The 24963-nt window shown below is 36.8% G+C and overlaps 1 protein-coding gene across 1 annotated transcript in view; it reads left to right on the top strand.

Annotated features, from left to right (window-relative positions):
- Positions 1 to 16645: 16645 nt before the first annotated feature.
- Positions 16646 to 24963, top strand: part of tsc22d3 (TSC22 domain family, member 3) — a 28924-nt gene continuing 20606 nt past the window's right edge. Inside the window, exon 1 of the mRNA XM_043257795.1 lies at positions 16646 to 17278. Coding sequence (XP_043113730.1) covers positions 16965 to 17278 — 314 coding nt within the window. The 5' untranslated portion in view covers positions 16646 to 16964. The remainder of the gene's footprint in view (positions 17279 to 24963) is intronic.

The raw sequence follows: 24963 nt of genomic DNA on the forward strand, positions 1-24963 counted from the left end.
GAGGACATGATGTATGCAGATGTACTCAAAAAAAAATACATTTTAATTGTCTCGACTTTTCTCCACAGTTCACCTTTGTCAAGTCCAACTCCTGCTTTTTCATTTCGCTCACATTTAAGCCTGGCTGGTCCAGGAAAAACCGTTTCCACCTGGGAGTTGTTTTTTGATCGTAAAGCAATGAAAAATGTTGAAGCTTTTTCTGCCATGCTTCTCTCATCTCATCATCAAAGAGCCCAAAGCTCAGTTTCAATACAGCCTCCAGAGAGCACAAGTTGATTATTGCTTTTTGGATTTCGCTAATTAAAAAGTGAGAACTGCACTTTTTTGTATAGCTAAAGTAAGCAGATTTTGTGTAGCTTCCACAGAGCAGAGTAGAAATATATGGATGATTTTTAGCACTGAGTGAATCTTTGATAAATCCCAGATGAGGCAATTTAATAGATTCATTTAGGAAAATATAACACTCATTCTTATCATTCACTAATCATATTAGCTCCAAGTTAAGCCAGTTAAATTCTTGTGATATATGCTAGGTAGAGACTGGCAACTTCATACTTTCTTTTTGAACTTAGAAAATAGGAAACAGAAGTTCAAACGCTTTTTCTTGCTGTATTGCAACTTCCAAGGAAATGCATCCTTTTTAACTTGACCTTCGGACAAGTCTGAGGTTCAAAGTAATTACAAATGCTGAGCTCGGCATCCCTTTCTCACATACATCTCCAAAAACTGGTTGTTTTGAACCACATTTGGGGTCTTCTCTCATCTGTGCATCTGCTGGTATTGGAAATGGCCCCCTCCAGCTATCATTAGCCATATCCATGTGCAGCACATGACACTGTCAGCCTCTGCGATTCAGATGGGTGCATTTATTGGTTGCCAAGTTTGTGAGATTCATGCAGTTATGAGCCTGCTGCTGAATTGCTTATCACACTGGGAAATCTGTCTTTTGAAATATGAAGCGTGTAAAGTGCTGGATGGGAGCATAATTTCATTACAACAAAATGGAAATGTAAGACTCCACGTTTTTTTCGGTTTGAGAGACCGTGGAATGTATTTTTAATCCTGCATGATGAACAGCATCGGTATAGTTTTTATACTTCGGGTGGTGTTCATGGACAACATTCAGTCTGACTTGACAGCATAACTAAGCAGCTGCTGTTGGTCTTGGCCAGGAGGCAGAATAGAAATCACTGGAAAGGTTACTGATTATCTGGCCAGGTCTAGTGTCACGTTTTAGAAATCCAACTGGGCTGTGTTTTAACAGCATGGAGTCCTGCAAATAGAGCGATAGAATCAGAAAAGGGCTTTACTGTCAGGAAGGTAGCAGATTTGGGCATAGTTAAGGCAGACAGATGGTGACCAGTCATTTCACTGATTGGCTGCTGGCCTTCAAGGTCACCTTTTGAGTGGCTGTAAATTGCTCCGACCGCATCTGACCCGACAGGAAAATGGTTTAGAGAGGTAATCACTGCTTCCAGTGTTCCTTTGATGTAAAAAAATAATGTAATGTGTAAAAATTATGTATAAAATGTTTGTAATTTGTACCTGGTCTCATGGCATGAAGTACCTGGGTGAGTTTTTTGGCGAAACACGAAATACGTAATAGCAAGTACATAGCACTGCAGTTTCCAAAAGAAATAAACACTAGAGGCAGTGAAACTCGGACACCTTTTATCCCACTTTACATAAATTTTGATTAATAAACTGTAATTTTCACAAAATTGCTTGAAGAATATCATGTGATGACTTCAAATAAATATTATCATGCTGGGGAATTTGAAAACTGATGCTTTTGACCATTTCCAACATGATAGAGCATTAGCTTTTAGCAACAGTCCCTGGATATTTCAATTCTGAACCGTTGAAGTTATTATTTAATCAACGTAATAAAAATTTCAATCTGTGTTTTTGCCCAACTCAGTGTAAATTTCTCTCTGTACAGATATTCTCTCTCAGTAGAGATATTTTGTGCACTCCTAATAATAATGCACTTCATGCACAAAAATATGCACTATAATACTCTCTATATAAAATTTCCATGAAATTTTAATGAAATTTTTTTTTTTCTCCACTCTAAATAGAGATAAAGCAAACATTATTAGAGTATGCTTAACAAGATATTCATTCAGTTTCAGTTTTTCTACTTCAAAATATCACATTTAATTAAATATGCTCTTGGCCATATCTTTGTAATTGTTTCTGAAATGTATGTGCAATTCCTGAGTAAAATGTTCCATGTACCAAATATCTTTCATTGCATATAATTCACCATATAAAAAAGACTATGTTTGTTTTCAGTAATGTTTTATGTTATCGTTTAGTATTTTTGTGTGATGCGTGCGTGTTATGGACAGGCCTTTCCTAACCTATATTGTGATGGTGTCAGTACATTTTAAGCTAAACAATTAATGTGAACAAATCTAGTCCATTTATTTTACTTGTTTGTTCGACGGTAAGCATTATTGCACACAAACGGAACTGTTGCTTTTAATGATCAACACTGTCATTAGTTTTATCTGTAGTGGTCTTCATGAGCATATTTTAGTGTTTGATCCTGTCCCAGCACCATATGTTCTGGAATGAAGCTCATCATGTCCAGCAGTACCTGTAGAGCTCAGATAGATATTATATCCAACATGCCCTACAGGCACATCCTGTCTAAAAACTTTAAAACCAATCTCATCTTTAAATACATTGAAGCTCATTCACTGAATAAATGAAGGGAAGAATCAGACTGCCGGCAGTTATGAGCAGAGCAGATATCTAAAGTATAAGTGGAAGCCATACTTCATTGCCTCATGAATAATTACTGTCAGGAACTGCACTGTTTTGACAAACCGTCGCTGTTAAATCTATCTAGTATAAAGCCTAGCGCTGATTTTGAGCTATAGATGTTTAAATGCGGCAGTGATGGACGAACAATGTGGCACACCGAGGATGATGGTAGGGCAATAAATGTACAGTATTTCTCATAGATTTATGACACATCTGTGAATAGGAAGCAGTGGAATGTCAGATGACTTTTATGGTTTAAAATAGGGAGCAATTATATGATGCTATCTTTCTGATGTATGAAATTGACAGACTCTTTGTAGTGGAGTCTTGTGGAACTTTTGGAGGTCTTGGAAATTATGTGAGTTTGATATGAAAGCCTCTACAAATCTCTAACAATCCAGAGATGAAAAGAAAGCTGAAAATTGGCTTTCTTGAGTCACAACATCGAACAAAAACCTCATTTATACCACAGAGTGGTGTTGCACAGACTTTATAACGCTTGCGTCATGTTTACACATGAATCAGAATCACAGGAAACGGTGCATCAGACGGAAAATAGTAGATTTAAATCCAGATTTGAACAACCAAGAGAATACAAGAAAATGCGCAGGTTCTCATGACAATAACACCATTTTTGCTAAAACTTTTGAGAGTTTTAAGAGTAATATATGAACATATGATATATATATACACTCATCTATCACGCTCATACATACAGTATATGCTTTTATTTTAGTGCTTTGGTTTTCATTTTAGTATCATTTGCCCATCAGTTAATAGTGATTATAAAATATTATATGAAATGGAATTGATTTTGAGATCATGCTAAAGATTACATTCATCTGTATCCTAATTTATAAGCTTTAAAGGCAAATTGTTGCAAGATTTTTGCATAAAGGCTGATGTAATCTTAACGTAATAACAGGATAAATGAATATCCACAGTTAAATATCCAGTACTGGCAGATACTGATATGTTAAAAGTTTGTAACTGATACAGTACAGATATTTTGTGCATTCCTAATAACCCGTTTTATCTAAAACAATTTGTCTTCATAGGGCCCCCACTGGCACCCCTCAAACTCTCCCAGTGTCTGCACTGTTAAGCTTCTCATGAGGCAAAAAAACCTAAGACTATTAATAGATGGATGCAGGAAGCGGGGCCAAATATACCCAATTGTTTAGTGTTGTCACTTCTCTCAGCACACCAAACGAGAGGAATGCATTTAGACTAGTCTTTCCAGGAAGAAGCAGGGAAAGGCACCGAAATGGTTATGGCGTGATATCTTGAACAGTTGGGCTTTACCGTCGTATGAGTGCTTTCAAATGCAGGTACAGACATGGTGCCATGACCCTCTGTTGTAGTATGCTGTTTTCACTGTGCTGTGATGTTGCTTAGCTGGCCTATGGGCATATCATATCGTATCAGGCAAAATGAAACCCTCACCCGACGTATTTAAAGGACAAACTATATACAGAGAAGCAAGGCAAATACATTTCCAAAGTGCAAAAGCATATCTCACCAAAAACAGCAGCAGAACCAAAGATGGGAAATTGTTGACAGAAATGACCCTCAATCTAAATATAGACACACTGATTCTCAAAAACTCCTAAGAGAATCACATCAAAGGCTGCATGACTCACAGAAACACTGCGTTTCACTTCCAGTGACATTCGAGAGCAAACTGGAGAATCCTCCTTAGACCAAGCAGATGTTTAGGGCCTCTCAGCATCTGAACACACTTCAAGCTTCAGTCAGGCCAAATGAGTTATCAAAATAAAACTGAAAGCCGATTAAACATACTATGGAGATATGTAAGATATACACGTGTTGATACTGATACACCTGTTCCAAATTGCTCACTCTGTGTTTGCTGACATGTCAAAATTACTAGAAATGTAAAAATGTTTTTGAAAAACGCATCTTATGCTGCATTTATTTAATCAAAAACTAAAATATATAATATTTGCAATGCTATATTGCTAATTTTTAAAATAGCAATTTTTGTAAGATATGTTAAAATGTGCTTATTACTATTTTTTTTTGCTTGCAAACTTTTTCAGTTTTCGCTAACATGGTAAAATGCTTTTCTTATTATCAGTTTTGTAGCTTGATATATTCAGGATATTTTGATGAAAGGAAAGCACACAATAACAACTTTTGTTTAAAATAGAAATCTCAGTCTCACTTTTAATCAATTAAATATGTACTTCCCGAAAAAACAGCACCAACAACAACAAAAAACACTTACCTCAAACTTAGTGTAAGTAGGTTATATTTCATATTTGGGGGTTGTAACCAGATTGGATTTTGAGTATAATAGTTTGCGTTTATACGTCTTGAGCGGTACACTTGCCAGATTTAGTGTTTATAATTTTTTAAGAAGCACTAAATGCAAGGAGTACTTCACAAAACTGTCATATTTGTTATGCTTTTGACAATTCACAAATATGAGCTAGCAGCGTGTAAAAAAATTCTTTTCATTTCCATGCAAATAATCTTCCTCCAAATGACAAGCATCTGCTCAGAGTGACACTCGCTCTAAAAAAAAAAAAAAAAAATACGATGCTAAGCCAAAGCAAAATAGAGTGATTCTAATCTAACTTTATTTACAACACTGGGGGTGTAACAGCGGTATAGGTCACAGCGGGTTCACACAGACACACTGTTTTTGGGACACCTTTGCCCTGAAACACACTCCAGCAGCACTGGTACACCAACATGATGTCTGTTCATCTTGGCTAAGAACACCATTCACACATACCAGAGGATTGCAGTCATAACTAAATCCGTCTAGAGTTAGCGGCACCATTAGCAGTTTCACCACTGACCTAATTAGAGCATCCTCTCATAATGTGACAGAAGAGCACATGCAGCAATAGCTGTGACCCTCAGAGCGTCTGTCCCCTCTTCAAACTCTCGTCTTATGTCTAGAATGCCACCAATGCTAATAAAGGAGCAGACCCTCAGCGGGGAGCTAAGAGGATTGTCTTGAACTGACCTCCGGTCAGATCAGTGGCAGCTACGAACACGCCACATGGGCTCACAGCTAAAGTTAGCTCTCGGAGGAGCCTCGGTGAGGGGCTCTGTGTTTCTCTAGCTCACGTTCCTTTGCAGAACTCTCTCGTGCAAGAAAGAAAGGCAAAATAAAGCTAGGTTAAATTAGAACTGTGAAAAAGAAAAGTGTGATGCATGTTTGCATGGGTTCACTTTACTCTTTTCGTGTTACACGGATAGTCTGTATCGTTTGTGTGGGCTTTTTATACAGCTTTTTATATATGTGACCCATGCTAAGCTTTTTAGTAGAAGCAAGTGCACCAGAAGCCTTTAGACCTCTGAGGAAATGTTCATTGGCTCCGAGCAAACAAACCATTACTGTGCTATAAACAGGAAACTTTTTCTTTGTGCAACTGAAGAGATATTGAGCATGAAAGAGCTGAAGTGTTATGGATACTGAGTGCATGGCAAACATTGTGTAACACATTAATATCATATAATATCATATCATATCACATTGTATCATCATATCATATCATATCATATATCATATTGTGCCATAATATCATATCATATCGGTACCTCTGCTTTGCTATCTACTTATAACACAAAACATAACATAACATGGTAACATAACATGGCTTTATTTTACAGTTACACTTATTAGTTGCTTATTAGCATGCATATTACTACAATATTAGCAATTTATTTATTATTCTACATTGCTAATTCTACCCAGTACCTAAACTTAACAATTAACTCACTTTTAATAAGCAGCAAATGTAGAATTTATTGAGGGAAATGTCATTTTATATGTCAGTTAATTGTTAAGTATTCTGATGAATATTCTGATAGGTCAAATATATAGATATAATTTAATAGTATAACACAAACAATGTTAATGCGGTTATGATATTAATAATAACCTCTACTGCTTTGCTATTTTGTATATTTTCAGAAAAAAAATATAATAATATAAATGTAAATAAAAAAAATGTCAAAACTAAAAATATTAATACTGACTGCCACTGCTTTTTTTTTTTTTTTTTTTAATCTATCAACACTCATGAGAGCCATGAGAATGATGAATACCCACATCTCCAAACAAACTTCCATACATAGTAAAAAACAAACAAAAGAAAAGCAGTAAATAAACAAAAGGCATTGTGCTAGTTTTGCTATTATTAGCAACCAGCTGTAAACACAAAATCAAGAATCAATGGCCCAGGCCAGAAAGAATTACGGCGGAGACTTTTTCCTTTTCAATAAGACAAGAGAATTGCAGGATGCTCCCTATCAGTCCGGATCCCTGGATGCTCTCTAGCATACATGCAGCTCGAGAAGGAAACGCGTACAAAAAGTCGATTTGGTGAGAATGATAGTTCGCCTCTGAATGAAAAAACATAAACTAAACTCTCATCAAATGAAAGTCCATTTCAAATGATTTCTGTAGAAAACCCTCGAAGCATTATTGATCATTTTAGCGAATGTGCAGTTGAGTTGCTACAGTGACTGACGACAAAGCTAATAATATTACTCTATGCTAGTGCATGCGTACGTCTCTTTATTATTTTTGCTTGCTTATTATACATAATTTAGAAATAGCAGCAGTTTTGCTGTGGAATCTGAAACCGGTGGTTTAGGGAAGAGAAAGTAAACACATAGTGCTCTGGGCTGGAGAAGATGGCCTGGAACCAAATGAGGTGGAAATGCAGTAACAAAAATAGGACAACAGTTCCTCGTAGATCTGGAAAAACCCAAAGATTGCCAACAGTAACAGCCACTGTTAAACCGAAAACCCACAAGGCATCCGTATAACATTCAATAATAAGCAGAATTTAAAATATGTAACACTATCCAGATATTAAAAGCATCAAATGCATTAATAAGAACAGCGTTTCATTGTTTTACGTCACCATTGGTGAGTTGATTGCAACATTTTGATCATTTGTACATGTGCACATATACAAACAATACATGAACATATTGCACATTTTATAAATTTAAATGATAATATAACATCTTATTATACAATATTATTATTATTATAGATTTCAAAACACAAGACAAACACTAACTAGACTTTATCATAATTTGTATGTTATGAAAGTGCAATATATGATCTATTTACGATGCAATATAACAAAGGTTTTATTTTTAAACTGCAATCCTGTGCTGCGCTTGAGTCTTTATAGGCAGCATTCATCCTTCCCTTGACAACCACAGACAAAGGCTCAACAATAAAATGCTTTAATCTTCCACCCGTCCTGTTTCATTTCAGAAATGTTCAAATAATGTAACCTCAAGATGCAATTAAAATTCAATCATATAATAAGGTATTCCAATATAAACAAAGCGGCCTTGAGAAGTCCTGTCTGTTTGCATAACCACGTTTTGCCACATAATTTAGAATCTAATTTAAACAAAGACCAGGTAATGAGAACCTGCTTAATGAAGAGCATAAATATAAATATCCAGCTCATAACAGTCATGTGTTTAGGCATAAGACACGTTCTTTTCTCTCTCGCAGCATTTCCTTTGAGAAAACATTTGATTTCAAAGCCCGTAACAGCGCTTTACTGATTTCCTACAAAGGAATGCTAAGCCTATTTCTCGCAATGAAAGAAAAAAAAAACCCCAAAAATATTTCTGTCATGCAGGGAGCCTTGGAACAGATGGAGATGTAGAGGTTTGGACAAATCAAACCGCAGCTCTCGTTTGGCCACGTGTACCATACAGTAACAAGAGCAGCGTGTTGCTCTGCTTCCCACCATCAGCGTAATGATAGCTGGATTTATAATGAGGCCTACAGGGAAATGATTGAAGATGTCTTCTATTCTGAGCAGAAGAAAAAGCGAAAACTTCAAAGTGTGCTGCTGCCAGAAGAATACTTCATGAACCTTGTATGAGGGGAGCATAAAACCTAAGACGTGTGTGGAACAGAGGGAACTCAATACACCAGCTTAGATCTGGTTTACTAGCAGCAGAACAGAGTGCCTATGGCCATAACAATGAAAAAAAACATATCGGTTGTATCTTAAAATTAAGCTTGAACCTCTCGAATCCACACCATTTTTATAGGAACACTCCACTATTTTTGAAAATAGCTTATTTTCTAACAAAACAGTTGAGTTTGAACTGTTTTCGAATCTGTTCAGCTGATCTCCGTGTCTGCCGATAGCACTTTTAGCATAGCTTAGCATAGATCATTGAATCCGATTAGACCAGTAGCATCTCGCTCAAAAATGACCACAGAGTTTAAATTTTTTATACATTGTGTATTAAGACTTAAATGAAAAGTTGCGATTTTCGACATGGCTAGGAACTATATTCTGATTCCGGCGTAATAATCAAGGAACGTTGCGGCTGTATCATGGGTGCAGGAGGCACAGTGATATTATGCAGCACCTGAAAATGCTGGGGACGCATTTTCGTCTGTAAAACTCAACAGTTTTACTCTAGTGGAGTTGGAAAATGTCCCTATTTTCAAAAAATAGTGTAGTGTTCCTTTAAAGTAGCTTAAAAATTGTCTTTAAAAGTCTTTAAATTTACTTTTTGGTCTTTAAAAGAACCAAACATGAATGTTGTCAAAAACAACATTGGACCTCACTGCCATTAATTATATGGAGAGGGGAAAAAGACTACTTTTTCGAAGTTGTACATAAAAGTCAGCCTGCATGCATTTCAAGAAAATTGAAATTAAAAATTGTTTCCTTTTTTATGAATACCCATTTTTGGAAAACTATCCCTTTAACTCTTTACGTGTTGCGTGATGACAGATTGATGTGGTTTGGGCTTTATTTTCCAGGGTGTCATTGAGAATCATCAATGACGGGCCTTAAACCTGTCAAAGAATATATGGAGTCTGAAGGCTCCGATCACATGGACGCTCAGATCTGACAGGAACTTTGACCTCAGTCAGAAGCTTGACAGCGGCTTGACTTTGAGAAGTCGCAGCAGGTTCCCCTGAAGCATATCCACTGACTGAGCTAAAATCACTCTTCTGTCCTGCTTTCAAGATCAGACTCAAACGTTGAGCTTCAGGTGCGAAAGACAGAACAATCCTCAAGCTGTGCTCGCCTGGCCTGAAAACAAGCAGCGGGCAAGAGTGAATTCATACACTATGCTCTAATTAGAACATATGGTTTATTAAAGCCATTAGAAAATCTGGATGATGGCATGAGATATATATATATATATAGCAGTACATATATGGTTCTTTTATATGTCTAGGCTTAAAGGAATAGTTCACCCAAGTTCAATGTTTTGTCCATCAGTTGTAGATTGGATGGAGCCAGATCTAAATGCAAGCTTGAGAATATAAGAAAGGATCGTGGGAGAAGTCTGTTGTTTGTTTATCATATCACACTCTCACAATCTATATTACTTAAAGCGTACCATTTCTATGCAGCCATTTCTGTACACTTAGAGGAACATTTTTGGTGTTAGGTGTAGTACATTTGAATCGGCTGGCCATTTTGACAAGAAAACAAATGAAAATAGCTCCGACTGAATTGAATGCATGAGAATGACGGAGCATGTGTCTGTGACAGCTGTGTGTGGTCTGTGCGCCTTACGCTGATTATGACTGGGTCTGCAGCTGACTAGATGATATTTCATGCAATGAAATGTTTTTAATGGCTCGTAAAAGTGGGGTTCAGAGTAAAATAACCTGAGCAACGCGAAGCGATAGCGCATAATTAAGTCATTTTAAAGGGTCAGATATAAAAGTCAAGTGATGAAGCTGCATAAATTGGGTCTGGTATCAGGACTGAAGGAATAATGGCTGATGTTAAACAAGCTGGGGCTATATTAGAAAATGTTTTAAAACTGATCCTTATGCAGAATTCGCCCAGTAAGCACACGCATGTTGCCATATCAGTGTAAATCATTTGAAAATCTCTATTTTAAAACACACTTGGGTCAAAACGTTCTTTAAAAGAGTGCATTCTGAATCACAAACATCATAAAACAGCTGAGTGTTGTTCTAGCATGCAATGTAATAATGTTTAACATTTTAGCATTTTTTTTAAAAATGGCTTGTTTAAGATGAATGCACGGATATGTCTCTATCATTATGAAGGTCAAATCTGAGTTTTTCACTTGATGGAAATGACGGGTGTTATGTTTGCATGGATGGACTACATAAATCTGCAAACTTAACAGATGCTTCACGTCTCCAAGGACTCAATCCACATTTGCTCCTCTACTGGAGATGGCCTACCAAGGCTTGGTGGAGAATTAATCACTTGCTTTCAGCCTGAGGCAAATCCATCAGTGCACTGGGAGACTGCAGTGTGTTTCTTTGTTAGAAGGTATTTTTGATTTCCCTGAACAGGCTCATCTATTTAGCCTTAAAGACGTATGCATTAAAATATAGGTCAGCGAAAACTAACCTTGAATTGCAGTTCTTCCTCTTGTCAGCTGGGAAACATTTGTGGATGACATGATGTATGAAAAGCTCTCTCTCACCCTGGCTGGGCTTGATCCTCATCCATGTTAGAGGAGAGAACGACATCTAGTGTTTGATTTAACAAGTGCAGATACACAGGTGTTTCTACATAAGATTTACTGCGGAAATACTTTAAACTCAACACCGCTGCTAGAGAATTAGACATGTTAGAGTTTAGTTATAATCATGGAAATTAATACTAAAAATTGTATTAAAAAGAGACATTAGCAGTCATGCTGTTCATTTGTCACATTTAAGTCTGTCTTTGCATGTGCTATTCAAAAATAATAATAATAATAATAACAATAATAATAATTCATATGAAAGTTTATTACAGTAATTAAGTGAATTTATTAAAGGGATAGCAGCTTGAGATGATCCATCTCATTTTCAAGGGGGTTTAAATAATTTTATATGTCAAATATTTTTACAAACTCATAATTATGGGATATAAATGTACAACACGCACAAGAGAAGTGTAGAACTTCAAGATGTTAATTTGTAACTGAGATATAAATTCACAACTCTGAAGAAAGTCTTTTCACAGGGAACTTAAACATACATTTTTTAACTACTTTAGAAAATCATTTTATATTTTTTACTTCTGGTTTTCACAGTTCGGTTCTGTTTTTTTTCTCTCTTTGTCACAATTAGGATTTTTCTTCTCAGATTTATTTATTTTTTTTTACAGCTTTTATCCAAAGTGACCTTCACTGCATTAACGATAGACTTTTCATTCCTTGCTTTCAAGGGAAATTGAACCCATGACCTTGGCGTTGCAAGCACCGTGCTCTACTATTTGAGTTAATTGGAAATGAAAAGCCAAAACTTTCATTTAAATAGATACAAAGTCCCTTTTTTATACTTGTGCCTTTCTTGTGACTTTACTTTTTTTATATATATACGTTATTGCAAGAAAAAGAAATCGCGAGATTGCATCTAAAGTGTGTTGCGTCTAAAGACAGAATCTTTTTCCGATATCAGAAAGCTGAAATGACATTTCATTTATTAATTCCTTCACCTGTTTATTCGTCGCACCGATGCTTTATTTGGCGACAAACCTAGCTGGAATGCACCCTGTGATTGATTGCGTCTCATCCGAAGCTGGCTTACAGCAGGACCTACATTTTTATCTAAAACGCAATGTCATCCACTTGTGGCTATACTCGACCGAAAAAAGGGTAGATCAGCAATCCTTGAACCAGACTGGAGATACTGCAGCAGAGCTATCCATCACACGCTGCCCTGCCAGCACGGGGTCATTTATCTAAGTAGATAGTGTTATGCTTAGCGACACAGATTGTAACACTGATTAGAAGAGCCATTATCAGAGTTAAACTCCTGTTGTGCTTCCACCGAGCACATCTGTCATCGTAATGGCACTAAGCTAATATGTTTTACTTCATTCACAGAAATCAGCTGCTATTAGAGTCATGGCTGTTGGTATACTTATAAAAGCACGTTGACGTTTTGAGTAAATTTGTCATTTTATTCTTTTCTATTTTATATACAAGTTTTACTTCACGTATTGTGATATGATATAAAGTGTATTAATGCGATTATATTTTATAATTGGCAATGATTCGTTATTTGGCCCAGGAATGCTGTGCTAAGCATTTGGCTCTGTTGTAAGAGCTCTGAACTATGAACAGGGAGATCTGAAATCAAACGCTGTTTTAGGGGACTTTGACTGCTTGTGATGAGTACATTTTGTACGAGGCAGCCGCCCCTTCTCCGTCTTGACTCTTTCCGTCCATGTTTCCGAATCATAAACACACAAAACTATTATTTACAAGGGTTAATTATTCCTAAATAAACTTTCACTCCAAAAGGTGGCAGCAAAACTTCAGTTTTCACACGTGCATGGCTTCCAGCTTCAAATAAATTTTGGTTTAATAAATGTAATTGTTTACTGCCTTGTCATGTAAGCAATACTGGGTATAGTGGTAGTGCTATATTATGATAGTTGTCGGTACGTATTCGATTATTATAATTTTTTTTATTAGCGAAACAGTAATTTTAATTACAAACCGACCTGAATTCGGATAGATTTATAGCATAAAAGAAAATCAATTGATCAATGGGGTAACAAAAATAAACAACAGCTGCTTTTCAGGGAAATGTATCTTGTTTGAAAGATAATTAGTTTTTTTTTTTTCCTGGAAAACATGAAAACTAAGCAACTGCTTTTCAAGGAATTGTATCTTGTTTATGACCCCCTCTCTGAAACCACGGATGCATTTTTTTTTTTTTGTGGGGTGCCTTATTATTTTTCAGAATTGCAAAGCTACATTTTAAAAACGCTAAAATATTATACTTTTTATTAATGAATACTTTATTAGTAATGTTCATTAAGTGCCACAGTATATTAAGTAAAGGACATGTTCCATGAAGATATTGTAAATTTCCTACCATAAATATATTAAGTACAATAAATATATTAAGTATTCCTACCGTAAATAAATCAGCGCATCGGTTTTTTGCAGCCTCAGATTATGGACTTAATTGCATTTAAAAATTTTAATTTGCATTTAAAATAATTGCATTTCGATAAATGGTTGTATTTATCCTATCAAACCGTGCACCAATGGAAAGCTTGTTTATGTAGATTTCAGATGATATAGATGGCATAAATCTCAATAAAATGACACTTATGACTGGTTTTGTGGTCCAGGGTCATGCATGTCTAGATATGGCAGTGGTAATGTGTAGTTGATGGCTGACCTGTATCGTGTGTTTGGATTAATCACTGCAAGTCTGCAGTTTTACCTAAACATGTCTGCATCTCTGCAAGCTGTGACACAATTTTATTTGATGTAATTCTTATCTAGGCAGCGATAGTGACAATAAATCCATAAAAAAACAAGCAAAGGCCTGTTTTCCAAGCAGAACCCACCATGTTGGTCTGTATAACGGTAACGGCCATCTTTACATTCGCAGAATCGAGTCGAAGTAAAGCTTTAGCGTACTGTACACATTAGGTAATATTTGTATTACACATTCTCCCGCACACACCTGCTGCATATGCAACCCGTCAGTGTCACATTATTCACCCCAGGTTCAGTGTAACAGTACAGCAGGGAAGGAATGGCACTACTGGGACTGGGAAAAAAGGCCGGGACCTTTTCCGGGCCCAACGCCACCCACAGTGAAAAATTTTCCACCATATGTATTCCGTGTGCACATAAGACAAACCACATCGCTCGCTGCATTATATATAGGCAGCGCAATAGCACATATAAATGATAGAAAAATATAAATACAATTATACCGTATATAGTGCAAAATTTGTAAACAAAAGTGTCAAAAGATTAATCGCATCCAAAATAAAATATTTGTTTACATAACATATAAGTGTGTTCTGTGTATATTTATTATGTGTTAATAAATACAAACACATGCATTATATATATTTAAACATTTTATGTTTCTATAGAACATTTATATTTATATAACATATACTGATACAAATATATAAATGTATATACATATAAATATTTGGAAAATAAATACTGTATGTGTGTGTATTTATGTATGCAAAATAAACCATGTTTTCTGTTTCACTGGAATTAAATACATTTTTAAATATATTCAAATAGATTATTTTAAATAGTAAACTATTTCACAATATTACTGCTTTTGTTGTATGGTGATCAGAAGAGAATTAAAAAACAAATGCTCAAAAACTTTCAAAAATGTAATGCTAAGCTTTATTTTCCCCGTAATTACTCAAGACTTCATTGTCATACGAGCCTTCACAAATATTTAATATTTGTATATTTTTAGTAAACTCTGACTTTTTTTTACTATTCTTGAATAGAAAGTTCCGAAGAAAACCTCTACGGATCATCATATCAGAATGATTTGTGAAAGATAATGTGACTAAACTAGAGTAATGATGCTGAAAATGAAGTTGTAATAATATTGTACACTGTGTTACACTGCGTTTTTGATATCACTGTGAGTGTATCTGTTTTTGCAGTCGAGCAAACGGTCCAGTGCTCTCTGATGACAGATTGCACTCACCAAGCCTATACACGAATCTCTTCATGTTTGTCTTTAAAGCAATCTCTCGTATGACGCACTTGATGTTTTTTGTTCTCAGATTGTGTTACAAAACCTAAACACTTGGCCTCGGAGAGCTTATTCAGCATATAATGGAATCATTTCATATCCCAGTGTGTTATTCTCTGCACTTCACGGCTCGTGCCAGCAGAGGGCCAAATAATCAACCCGTATGACCCCATGCTGGCAAAGTCCTTAAATGCCCCAACATGTCTCAACCGCTTTACACACTCAATAAAGCAATCATAATTCACCTATTCTCTGCTAAATTAAATTTTTGAACTCCTATTAAAGGGCTTTCGATAAGTCTTATTACACCAGAAATTACATTTCAAGAGACGATCCAGAAAGGCATTTAACACGTTATTAAATAAGCACAATACTCTGAATTGAGGAGCTTTGCGCTAGACATACAATGCAATAATTAAACATCATATCATATGGTATTATCAAACTGTCAAATTTCAGAGCTGTGCGCTGGACCTAACAGTAAAAACATTTGCTGTATAATCAGTCTTTGATTGAATTCCAGTGGAAAGTTCAGCTAAAGATGCAACAAAATCATATTTTACACATTTCAAACATGCTCTGTGGAACATTGGATGCTGTTCAGAGAATTTATTTACCGTTGAATGATTTTTAAAGCATGCTGTGTTGAGTTAACGTTATGTCAGCGTTTTTAGCTTATCTCACGTTAAGCAATAAGACAGGAATTCTATTGACGCGAAGTTCTAAATCTAATTCACATAAATATCTCCCTGAAATAGGAATTTAATAGATAAAAGAGTTAAGATTACTGACCTTCAACCTTTAACATATGATGCCAGGGAGTAACAGGCTAATAAACAATTACAACAAGGGCTATTAAACACTTTAACTTATACATATGGGCCAACGTTTTGTCTCTTTAAAAAACGAGGGACAGAAAAAAACTAGTAAAAGGCAAGCAAGTCTGATATAGAAACATTTTAGCCATGAATCATTGGATACGGAACATTGCACACAAGCAGTATTTGTACCAGCAGCACGCAAAGACTACAAGTCGAGTCTGTGTTTAATAGCCTTGGGAAAGCGAGACCAAACCAGCAAGTAAAAAAACTACATTTGTGTTTGATTCAGTGATATAAACAGGGGAAGTACTTTTCTCAGGGTTCCGCCTCTGCACATGTTAAAAAGCATGCTTTTACTCCCTTCCTAACTTCGCTCCTCCCTCTCTGTGATGTAGAGGGGAAAGTAGGCGGGATCTTTTTGTGAACCGATCGGCATGCTTTGCCAATCAGAGCGTTTGCTCCTCCCTCTTTTCCAGCCCTCTCCTCCATCCCTCCTCCTCTTCTCTCGCTGTCTGCACTGTACGCACGCACAGGGGCAGGGAAAAGTGTGGGGCAGGGGACAGCGAGACGAAAAAAAAAAATCAACAAAAAAACAGAAGCAGCTTCTGGGTTTTCTTTCAAACGCATTACCAGATATTAGGCACCCCCGGCTCATAAAAACCAGCGTCTCGTGTGCGCACATGCAGTCGAGAAAAACCAACTCAAAGAAGCTTCTTCTCCTGTAGCACCTGGCACAGTCGGTGGACTTGAGAAGGAGGGAGGTGCGCTTGAAGATCACCTGGGAGCAGGTGGAGGAGAACCAGTCGCGGCTACCGTCCGACTCCCACGTGGGGGAACTTGACCAGATGTCAAACGAGGAGTGCCGTTCGCCCATCGGCCTGGACTGCTGCAGCTGCTGTCTGGATCTGGCCAATGGCTGCGAGCCTGAGCCGGGCCGAGCGGGTCACACCAGCCTGGGAAGCCCCACTTCTGTCAACCACTTCAGACAGCTCCGAGACCAGCTTCACTTTCAGAACCTAAACGCAGATAAGCTCAACAACATCATGAGACAGGACTCGTTGGAGTCGGTGGTCCGGGATCCCTGCTACCTGCTCAACGAGGGCATCTGCAACAGCAACATTGACCAGACCATGCTCTCCATACTGCTGTTCTTCCACAGGTATGTGAAACTAGTGCCTTCACACACTCTAGTTCAGGTCATAAAAACAGCGAAAGAGCTGCGATTGCCGGTTAATGCCCATCATTGGGATCGTTTGAGTTTGATGACAACAACATGCCGTGGTTTCACTTACGTAACTCTGACTGCATGACTTCAAGTGGTAATACTACCATTTAGTTTGAACCAAGCTCACTTTAATATGTTTGTGTAGTAATTAATCATTTATTAATTGCCAACCACCAGCCAACACCAATAAGTGTTGCACAAACACTGAACACTACTAAATATTTACATTTCTCGATGAGTAACATGATTAGGGAGCAATCCCAACTGTTATTTAAGAACTTGCCGTCTCAGTAGGGTTCCAGGAATGTGTAGATTGGTATGAAGAACATGCCTTCGCGCAAACTTAAGAGGATCTCGAGTCAGTCCCGTTCTCACTTCTTAAATACACCCCATTCATTGCAACTCATCAGGTTCATGCAATGATTTTGTGCAAATATTCTATTTTTTTTTTTTTGTTTGCACAGAAAGTGCATGTGGATTTTACTCCCCAACCCGTCCGATTTGCAAAACACCCATTCATTTACAAACTATGGGCAATTTACATACCATTCTGGCATAGTTCTATCGCCCCATAGCTGAAGTATGCAGCAAAACAAATTCCTTTCCAGGTAATATGCATGTTTATAAAATTGAATGGTCGCACGAGTTTCCAAAACAACCATGGATGCATTGAAATCTCATAAACAAAGCTTCAATCTCAGTGTGCATGCGTAATATTAGATTTTGGAACAAGCTGATGTGATGTACTACTGTGTCAAAAATGGATCGCAAGCTATCCACAGCAGGTATTTGGCAAAAGTGTCTAATCGGGATCAAGCTCACAGTGCATTTTTCCACGAAACCATGCTCTCCAGACTCAAAATAAACATATATGGACATCAGGATAGTTTGCTAAAATCCGATAATGTTTGAAATGTTTAGTCTGTGGAAGAATTAGAGATGAGGCCTAGTGGAAAAATAGACAGCTAAAGCCAGGTATTAGAAATCTATTTAAATGACATTTGCAGCCAGATGATAAGAATGTATTCCATGTGGTGTTATTGTAACACACCGCCTTTGGATTTGACTTTGGAACCAGCCTGTCATGCTGCGTTTGACGATAATAGCTGATTATTTTGCCGCTTTTTTTCTGCACATCTGCTCAAATTGCAAAAGTTTTGACAGCGGTGGTAAAATCGGTTAATAACCATCCAGATATCAACAGTCAGGCAATCATTCTTTCTCGGGGTTATAAAATTTATATTTGAAACAACTACTGTAAATGAAAAGATTGCAATCTGAGTGACGAATGAAAGGAGCATGGCACGATATAGTAATGAGAAATACTGCATATCAAAAAGGGAGTTGCTATAGTAACTCTTGTAGTAAAACTATCTCATAATATTGCATTTAAATGAACAAATATGCATTTAAAAAAAGCGGAGCTGCCAATTGACTTTTTTTGCAGTGAATTTAATGACATGATATACAAATAATGATAATATTTGATATTAATTTAAAAAATTGAGAACATAATCCAATCTAATAAATATTTTAAACAATAACGTTTAAATATAATACAATAAATATCAATATGATATGCAATATAAATGTATTCTATTGTGGAATCTTTTTTTTATGGCTGATCTGATTCTTAAAATGTGATAATGTTGCTCAGCATCTAATCTTGTCTCTTTTACGACAAGACAATATACCTCTTAACCTTACCGGGACGCCTCTGAAACAAGATTCCTAGTGTGCCAGTTAATGTTTAATCTTCTTTATTGGGGCGTCCTTAGTTTTATACGTGGCAGTGAAAGGTTACAGTCTACATAATTAGGTTTTCTTTATGAGCCTGGTGTCAGGATGTAAACAGGAGCAGTCTGCATGGGACCTCTGGCCCAAAGACACTTCACAGTCTCAGTTACTAAATACACAGAGTTCAACAGCTCTCTGTTCTAACATCATCAAATAGCCATTGTTAGTCTGTACACCAACCCATTCCTGTATTCATGACAGGAAAGGGAATTCTTTTTCATACTGGACTGTTCTACACCATGGGATACTCTCCCTGCGATCTATGATTTCCAAAATTAGCACTCTGGTATGGTATGGATGAGATGATTACATTACACTGTATAATATTTTATAGTTCACACCTCTTGCTGACTAAATACCGACTTGTTTGTTTTTCACACAAAGGTCCTTGATGTCTTGAGAAAGGAACATGGTGTTATTGATGGAACAATGATAAGAAAGGTGTGCCTGTGTAAGAGTATGTAGGATACAAGTAACAGACGTCCTGCCAACAATAAGTCCTGTCCACCGAACACTCAGATATATTGCTAAAATGCCAGTCTGTTTACTTAATATGCAGAAATGTAATCCGCATCTCCAGGCATGCAGAGACATGGATCCAGACATGCCAAGCTGAACAGCTCATGGTCTACACTATAGTGTCTGGAAGCCAGTGTTTTTGGGAATTATCCGTGGGGATTTAAATAAAAGGTGTGTTTCTGGTGTCTGGTGAATGGAAAAAAGTGGTTGCATAACACACCAATAGCGCACTTTGTATATACATGTTATAAACCTTTATAGCTTTAACCTTTAGAGCTGTTGTATTATTTATTTATTTATTTTATGCATTGCTTTTTTAAATTATTGTGATTAATTAAAATCATGATAATGAATTAATATCCGATAATCTAATTATCAAAATGTTTACTACTTTAATTGAATGCTAGCTCTATATATATATATAAAAAAAAAAAAAAAAAAAAAATATATATATATATATATATATATATATATATATATATATATATAAAACAACTAAAAAACACAAACATTTTGAAATAGTTACAAAAATATTCATCTGACAGCTCTACACAAAAATTTATATTTAAATATCCTTGTTAAGCTGTAAATATAGTGCAATAGATGTTAATTTTCATACCATATATATTTATTCTTCAGTCATAAAATGTGATACAGCTGCTCAAAATTTGATATCACTATCATTATCTAGCAGCCAATAAACCTCATTTAGGATTGCATCCAAAATTGTTAAGCTCATATTTATTCAAGAAATGTGAGACAGAGAAAAACAAAAACATATGAAAAAGAAGAAAGCAAAATAGTGTTGTGTCACCATATAAGCCAGGAACAAAAAGAAAGAATTAAAATTCAGAGTAGTGTGACTCAAAAATACACAATACTCTTGGGAGCAAAACCTTGCAGAAGGTCGTCTGCGCCCTCAAACATCATGGAAAGACAACACTGTGCCACCCTTCAAGGACGATACAAATGTGAGATAACATCTGAACCCTCAGCCTTGTCCAGACCGACCCCAATATCCCTGACCAAACAGACTAACAAACTAAATTCAGAACGGCTCGTTCTCAAGCCTCCGTCCCAAGTGAGAATTTTTGGCTGCTCCTTAAAATTCTTTTAACAAGAATGCTGAATATGTGCTACAGAGATAGATAGATAGATAGATAGATAGATAGATAGATAGATAGATAGATAGATAGATAGATAGATAGATAGATGTTCACTCAACTACAAAATCACATGTCTGTCTGCACACGTTGTCTTCAGCAAACATGTAAAAGGGAGCCACTACTAATAAAAAGCATACAGTACATCACATGAGGAAAGAGTGCTAATGTTCACCACATGAGAGCTCTAGTTTTTTGTTCTTTCTCAAGATGTTGAAGACTTGTTGAAGCAGAGACTTGAGCAATCCCTATCAATATACGTAAGTAGTACTGATATTCCAAAAATACTAACAATGAACCTTTGTATACCGCCAAGTCTACAGCAGAGGACAAAAACGCATCAAAAGATGCAACTATTTTGTGAGAGGTCCTCCTAAAGCCTGCAAGATATTTCCCGGAAGGGAACGTGCAGCAGACTGTTACATAAAATCCCGGGGTCATCTGGGTTTTGGTGGTTTTGGCTGAGTGGTCCTTCTCTCAAAGTTGTTTTGAGAATCAGCCTGATCCTGAACTATAAGCGTGAAGAAATCAAGGCTTTGAGAAACCCCAGGCCTGGAACCTCTGAGCATTATTCCCATCCTTCCCTGGCTCTCTGCAGCCTCGCGGGCCTATTTATTTGACATGGTCATCACTATAAAGAATATCAGCTATACATACATCACACCGCAATCTGAAGACATGCTTACCACTCCCAGCTGTGTCAACAGAAGCAGGAACACTTCAATAAGACTTCTGTTTCCAAAGAATAGCAAAAATCTAACGGCTGATTGGATCAGGTTTGAAGAGATTAACCACAGACTGCAATGCTGTGACATAACATTTAGCTGATATACAGTCCAACGGCGCTGGCATTTCATTTTTATTGTTCATCGCTCAACTTGTGTGTTCACAATAACATACTATTGCTGTTTTTTATGCTTTTTAGTATACTCTTCTGAAATATACATCACAGAAGCAGCAAGAGTAGTACGCTTGCATACTTTTTTAAACTCAGCCACTGTTTAAAACACCATTTTGCACGAAAAACTGGCAATGCGACTTAACCTTGGATGAGGGCTTATAACATGTAACATAATATGATAAAGAGTTATAAAACTGCAAATGGACTGTCTTCTCCCAAAAAGCTATCTTCTTTTAAACTTCTACTAAATTACATAAAATAGATGAACTAAATTAAATAAGTAATCGTATCCAAAATAAATGTTTTGTTTACATACTACGTGTTTGTACTGTGTACATTTATTAGGCTTTTAGAAATTCACACACACAGTTTTCTGTATATATTTTTATACAAAAATTGTATCATGTATAAATATATGATGTGTGTGTATCTATACATGCGTAATAAATATATACAAAGCACACACATATATATTACATAAAAACTTTTCAAATATGTTGTATGCGGTTCAACAATCAATTAATTGCGGAATGATGCATCGTTCACTTAACCAATTAATTCATTCTGAAACTAAATCGATTCTCTTAATGACTGAATCATTCACTCAGCCAATTGGTTCAAAAACACTGATTGATTCAGGAAAGCCAGTAGCTGTACTTCATTTTGTTTGTGGCACACATCATCGAGCACATCTCATTTTAGAAAAACAGCCATTATAAAATTGATTGTTGCCATTGTGAGGCATAAATTATTGTAATTTCCTTTCTGCTGTAATATAATGGTTATTTTTTCTGATAATAGACATTCTTAATGATGTGTCAATGACGAATGCGACCTTTGTTGGGTACAGCCTTTGAAATGAGACACAACATGCTCCAGAGGCTCGACGGCTCTGGAAATGAAGCAACTGGCAATAGCAGCTAAAGCTATAAGTTGCTCAGTATTAACTTTATGTTTATTAAACTGTTGTACGAAAGGAATCTAAGAATACAGAGTAGGTATGCACATCCAAAGCCCAAATAGGAACGAATAAAAACCAGACTGGTTGAAAAATGCTACACTGCTTTACGGATAAACATTCTGGAGCTTGTCTGCAGTCATATCATTTTTCAGTAGAAGCAATTAAAACTGTGCCATTGGTCTGAATAGCTACACGGTTCTTGTGTGACGTTGTTTATGGCTCTTGCCCTATTTCAAAAGAAACATTAATGCCGATTTAAACCGAGACTAGCTTACTAAAGAGCACACAGATTTCACCCGCCTCAGATCACATGTCATCAATTTTCCATATCATACACATAAACCTAATGAATTGATAATGTCGCCGCTAATTATTTGAGTGAGATGAGGCCTTTTGATGTAACACATGCGACGCATTCAGTCGTGCAGCTGGTCTGAAAATTAAACCTCCATTAAGCTCGTGCTGTGAGAACAAGTCATTTGCATTGATGATTCTGATTATGAGTTCACACGCGCTTTGCGATGCATCGGGCGCTACCCTCAACACAAGCTGTTTGTAATAAATGACTTGCACGCAGTGGATGGGGTGTTGTAATAAAATGCAACAGGTGAATCAAGTTTCTTAGTGGCTTAACAGGTCAATTGTCTTCATGGCAGAGGCTTGTTCAGTAATTTACTTGTCATAGTCAGACAAACACGCACAGAGGTGTATAATATCCATTTAATTGGCTGACTGAATAGCAGCATTGTTGTGACTGGGCCGGTGGAGAGTTGACAGTGAGCCAGAGGCTGGGGGCCAGCCCAGGCTTTGTTGTCTGGTATAAGGTGCTCCTGTTCCCAGAAGCAGGGTTCAGGGTAGTGACAGGCACTGTCTGCAAGCCCACCCAGCACTGGCATTCACTGATCCAGAGCGGCCATGCTATAGCCAAAACACAAACATGCTTATTGAGGGCACTGGAGTGCCTCGGAGTCCATGACCTGGGACAGTGGGCTAAATGTTAAGACACGCTAATAAAGAGACGTTGTGTTCTTCTGTAATCTAACAGGGACCGAATAATGTCAGTGACACTCATGCGATGTCATTTTAAAATGGTAACAAAGGTGGGGTTCATTCAAGCAATGAAAAATGTTCCGTCTAAATGTAATCTTGCTCTGGTGGCATTTGTAAATGACAGGTGAAAATAAGGCAATGCGTGTTTTATGTGCACCACCAAAAGAACTGTATTTCTTCCGTCAATCACAAAAGGAGACATTGTTATGAATGACTGTGCTCTATGAGTGTGCTCTATTCCAAGTCTATATAAGAAAACATCTTATTTTATTGTTATTTAGTCTTCCTGTAAAAGTATTGCGCTTTCCACAAATGGCACAAATGTTCAGCATAGTCATTATATACATGTATGTTAGCATTTTAGAATCATTTCTGGAGAATCACATGACACCAAGGAGCACAGATGCTAAAATTCAGAATAAATTTTAAAACTTTAAAACTATGGAAATCTAAAGAGGTCGTGGATTATTTTTATTTTTATGACTTATTTTGTTCTCATTTCTATTATGTTGACATCACTAGAAAATGAAGCCACGAGAAAGAAAAAAATATATGAACAAATAGCCTTTTAGGACTTCTGTATGTAATAAAAACGGAAAGACACACACACATGCCCAAACGCATACACACACACGTACAGTATTTACTGTATTTCTGTCCAAATAAATCAGCATATGAGACACTTTTACCAAACGCAAACTCTGAATGGTAGTTGTCAGTGTACCAGTGTTTGTGTACCAGATGTGGGATGACACAAGAGTAGGTAAATGATGACATAACTGTCATGTTTGGGTGAACTGTCCCTTTAAAGCCAGTGTTCAAGGTGTCTGCTGGGAGGTAACATCATGTTGTTGATTGTGGCAGGCCTTCAACAAAAATCTATGTCCACAGAGAGGTCAGATCATTTGCTTGTGAAATAAAACTGGCCCGGTAGCTTGTGAAACAGCCTCATGGGTTCATGGTTTGTTGACCTGATAAAACATTCTTTTGGATGGCTTTAGCTGTGTTTACTTCAGGGCAAAAGAGAGGTCTGATCATGTTGAAGTGGCTGCCAAGGCAGACATAATAGTGTTCTGATCGCAGACTGTATCCTTAATTTCCCCCAAGGCCTTTTTAATTGAATACACTGTACAAAACACCTTCGCTGCAGTCAGAAGTGAAAGGACAGTTATTCTATTGTACAGCTCAGCACTGAATGTGAAAAAAAAAAATTACATTCATTGGCTGA

Source organism: Puntigrus tetrazona, chromosome 14 (assembly GCF_018831695.1).
Source record: "Puntigrus tetrazona isolate hp1 chromosome 14, ASM1883169v1, whole genome shotgun sequence".
Lineage (NCBI taxonomy): Eukaryota > Metazoa > Chordata > Actinopteri > Cypriniformes > Cyprinidae > Puntigrus > Puntigrus tetrazona.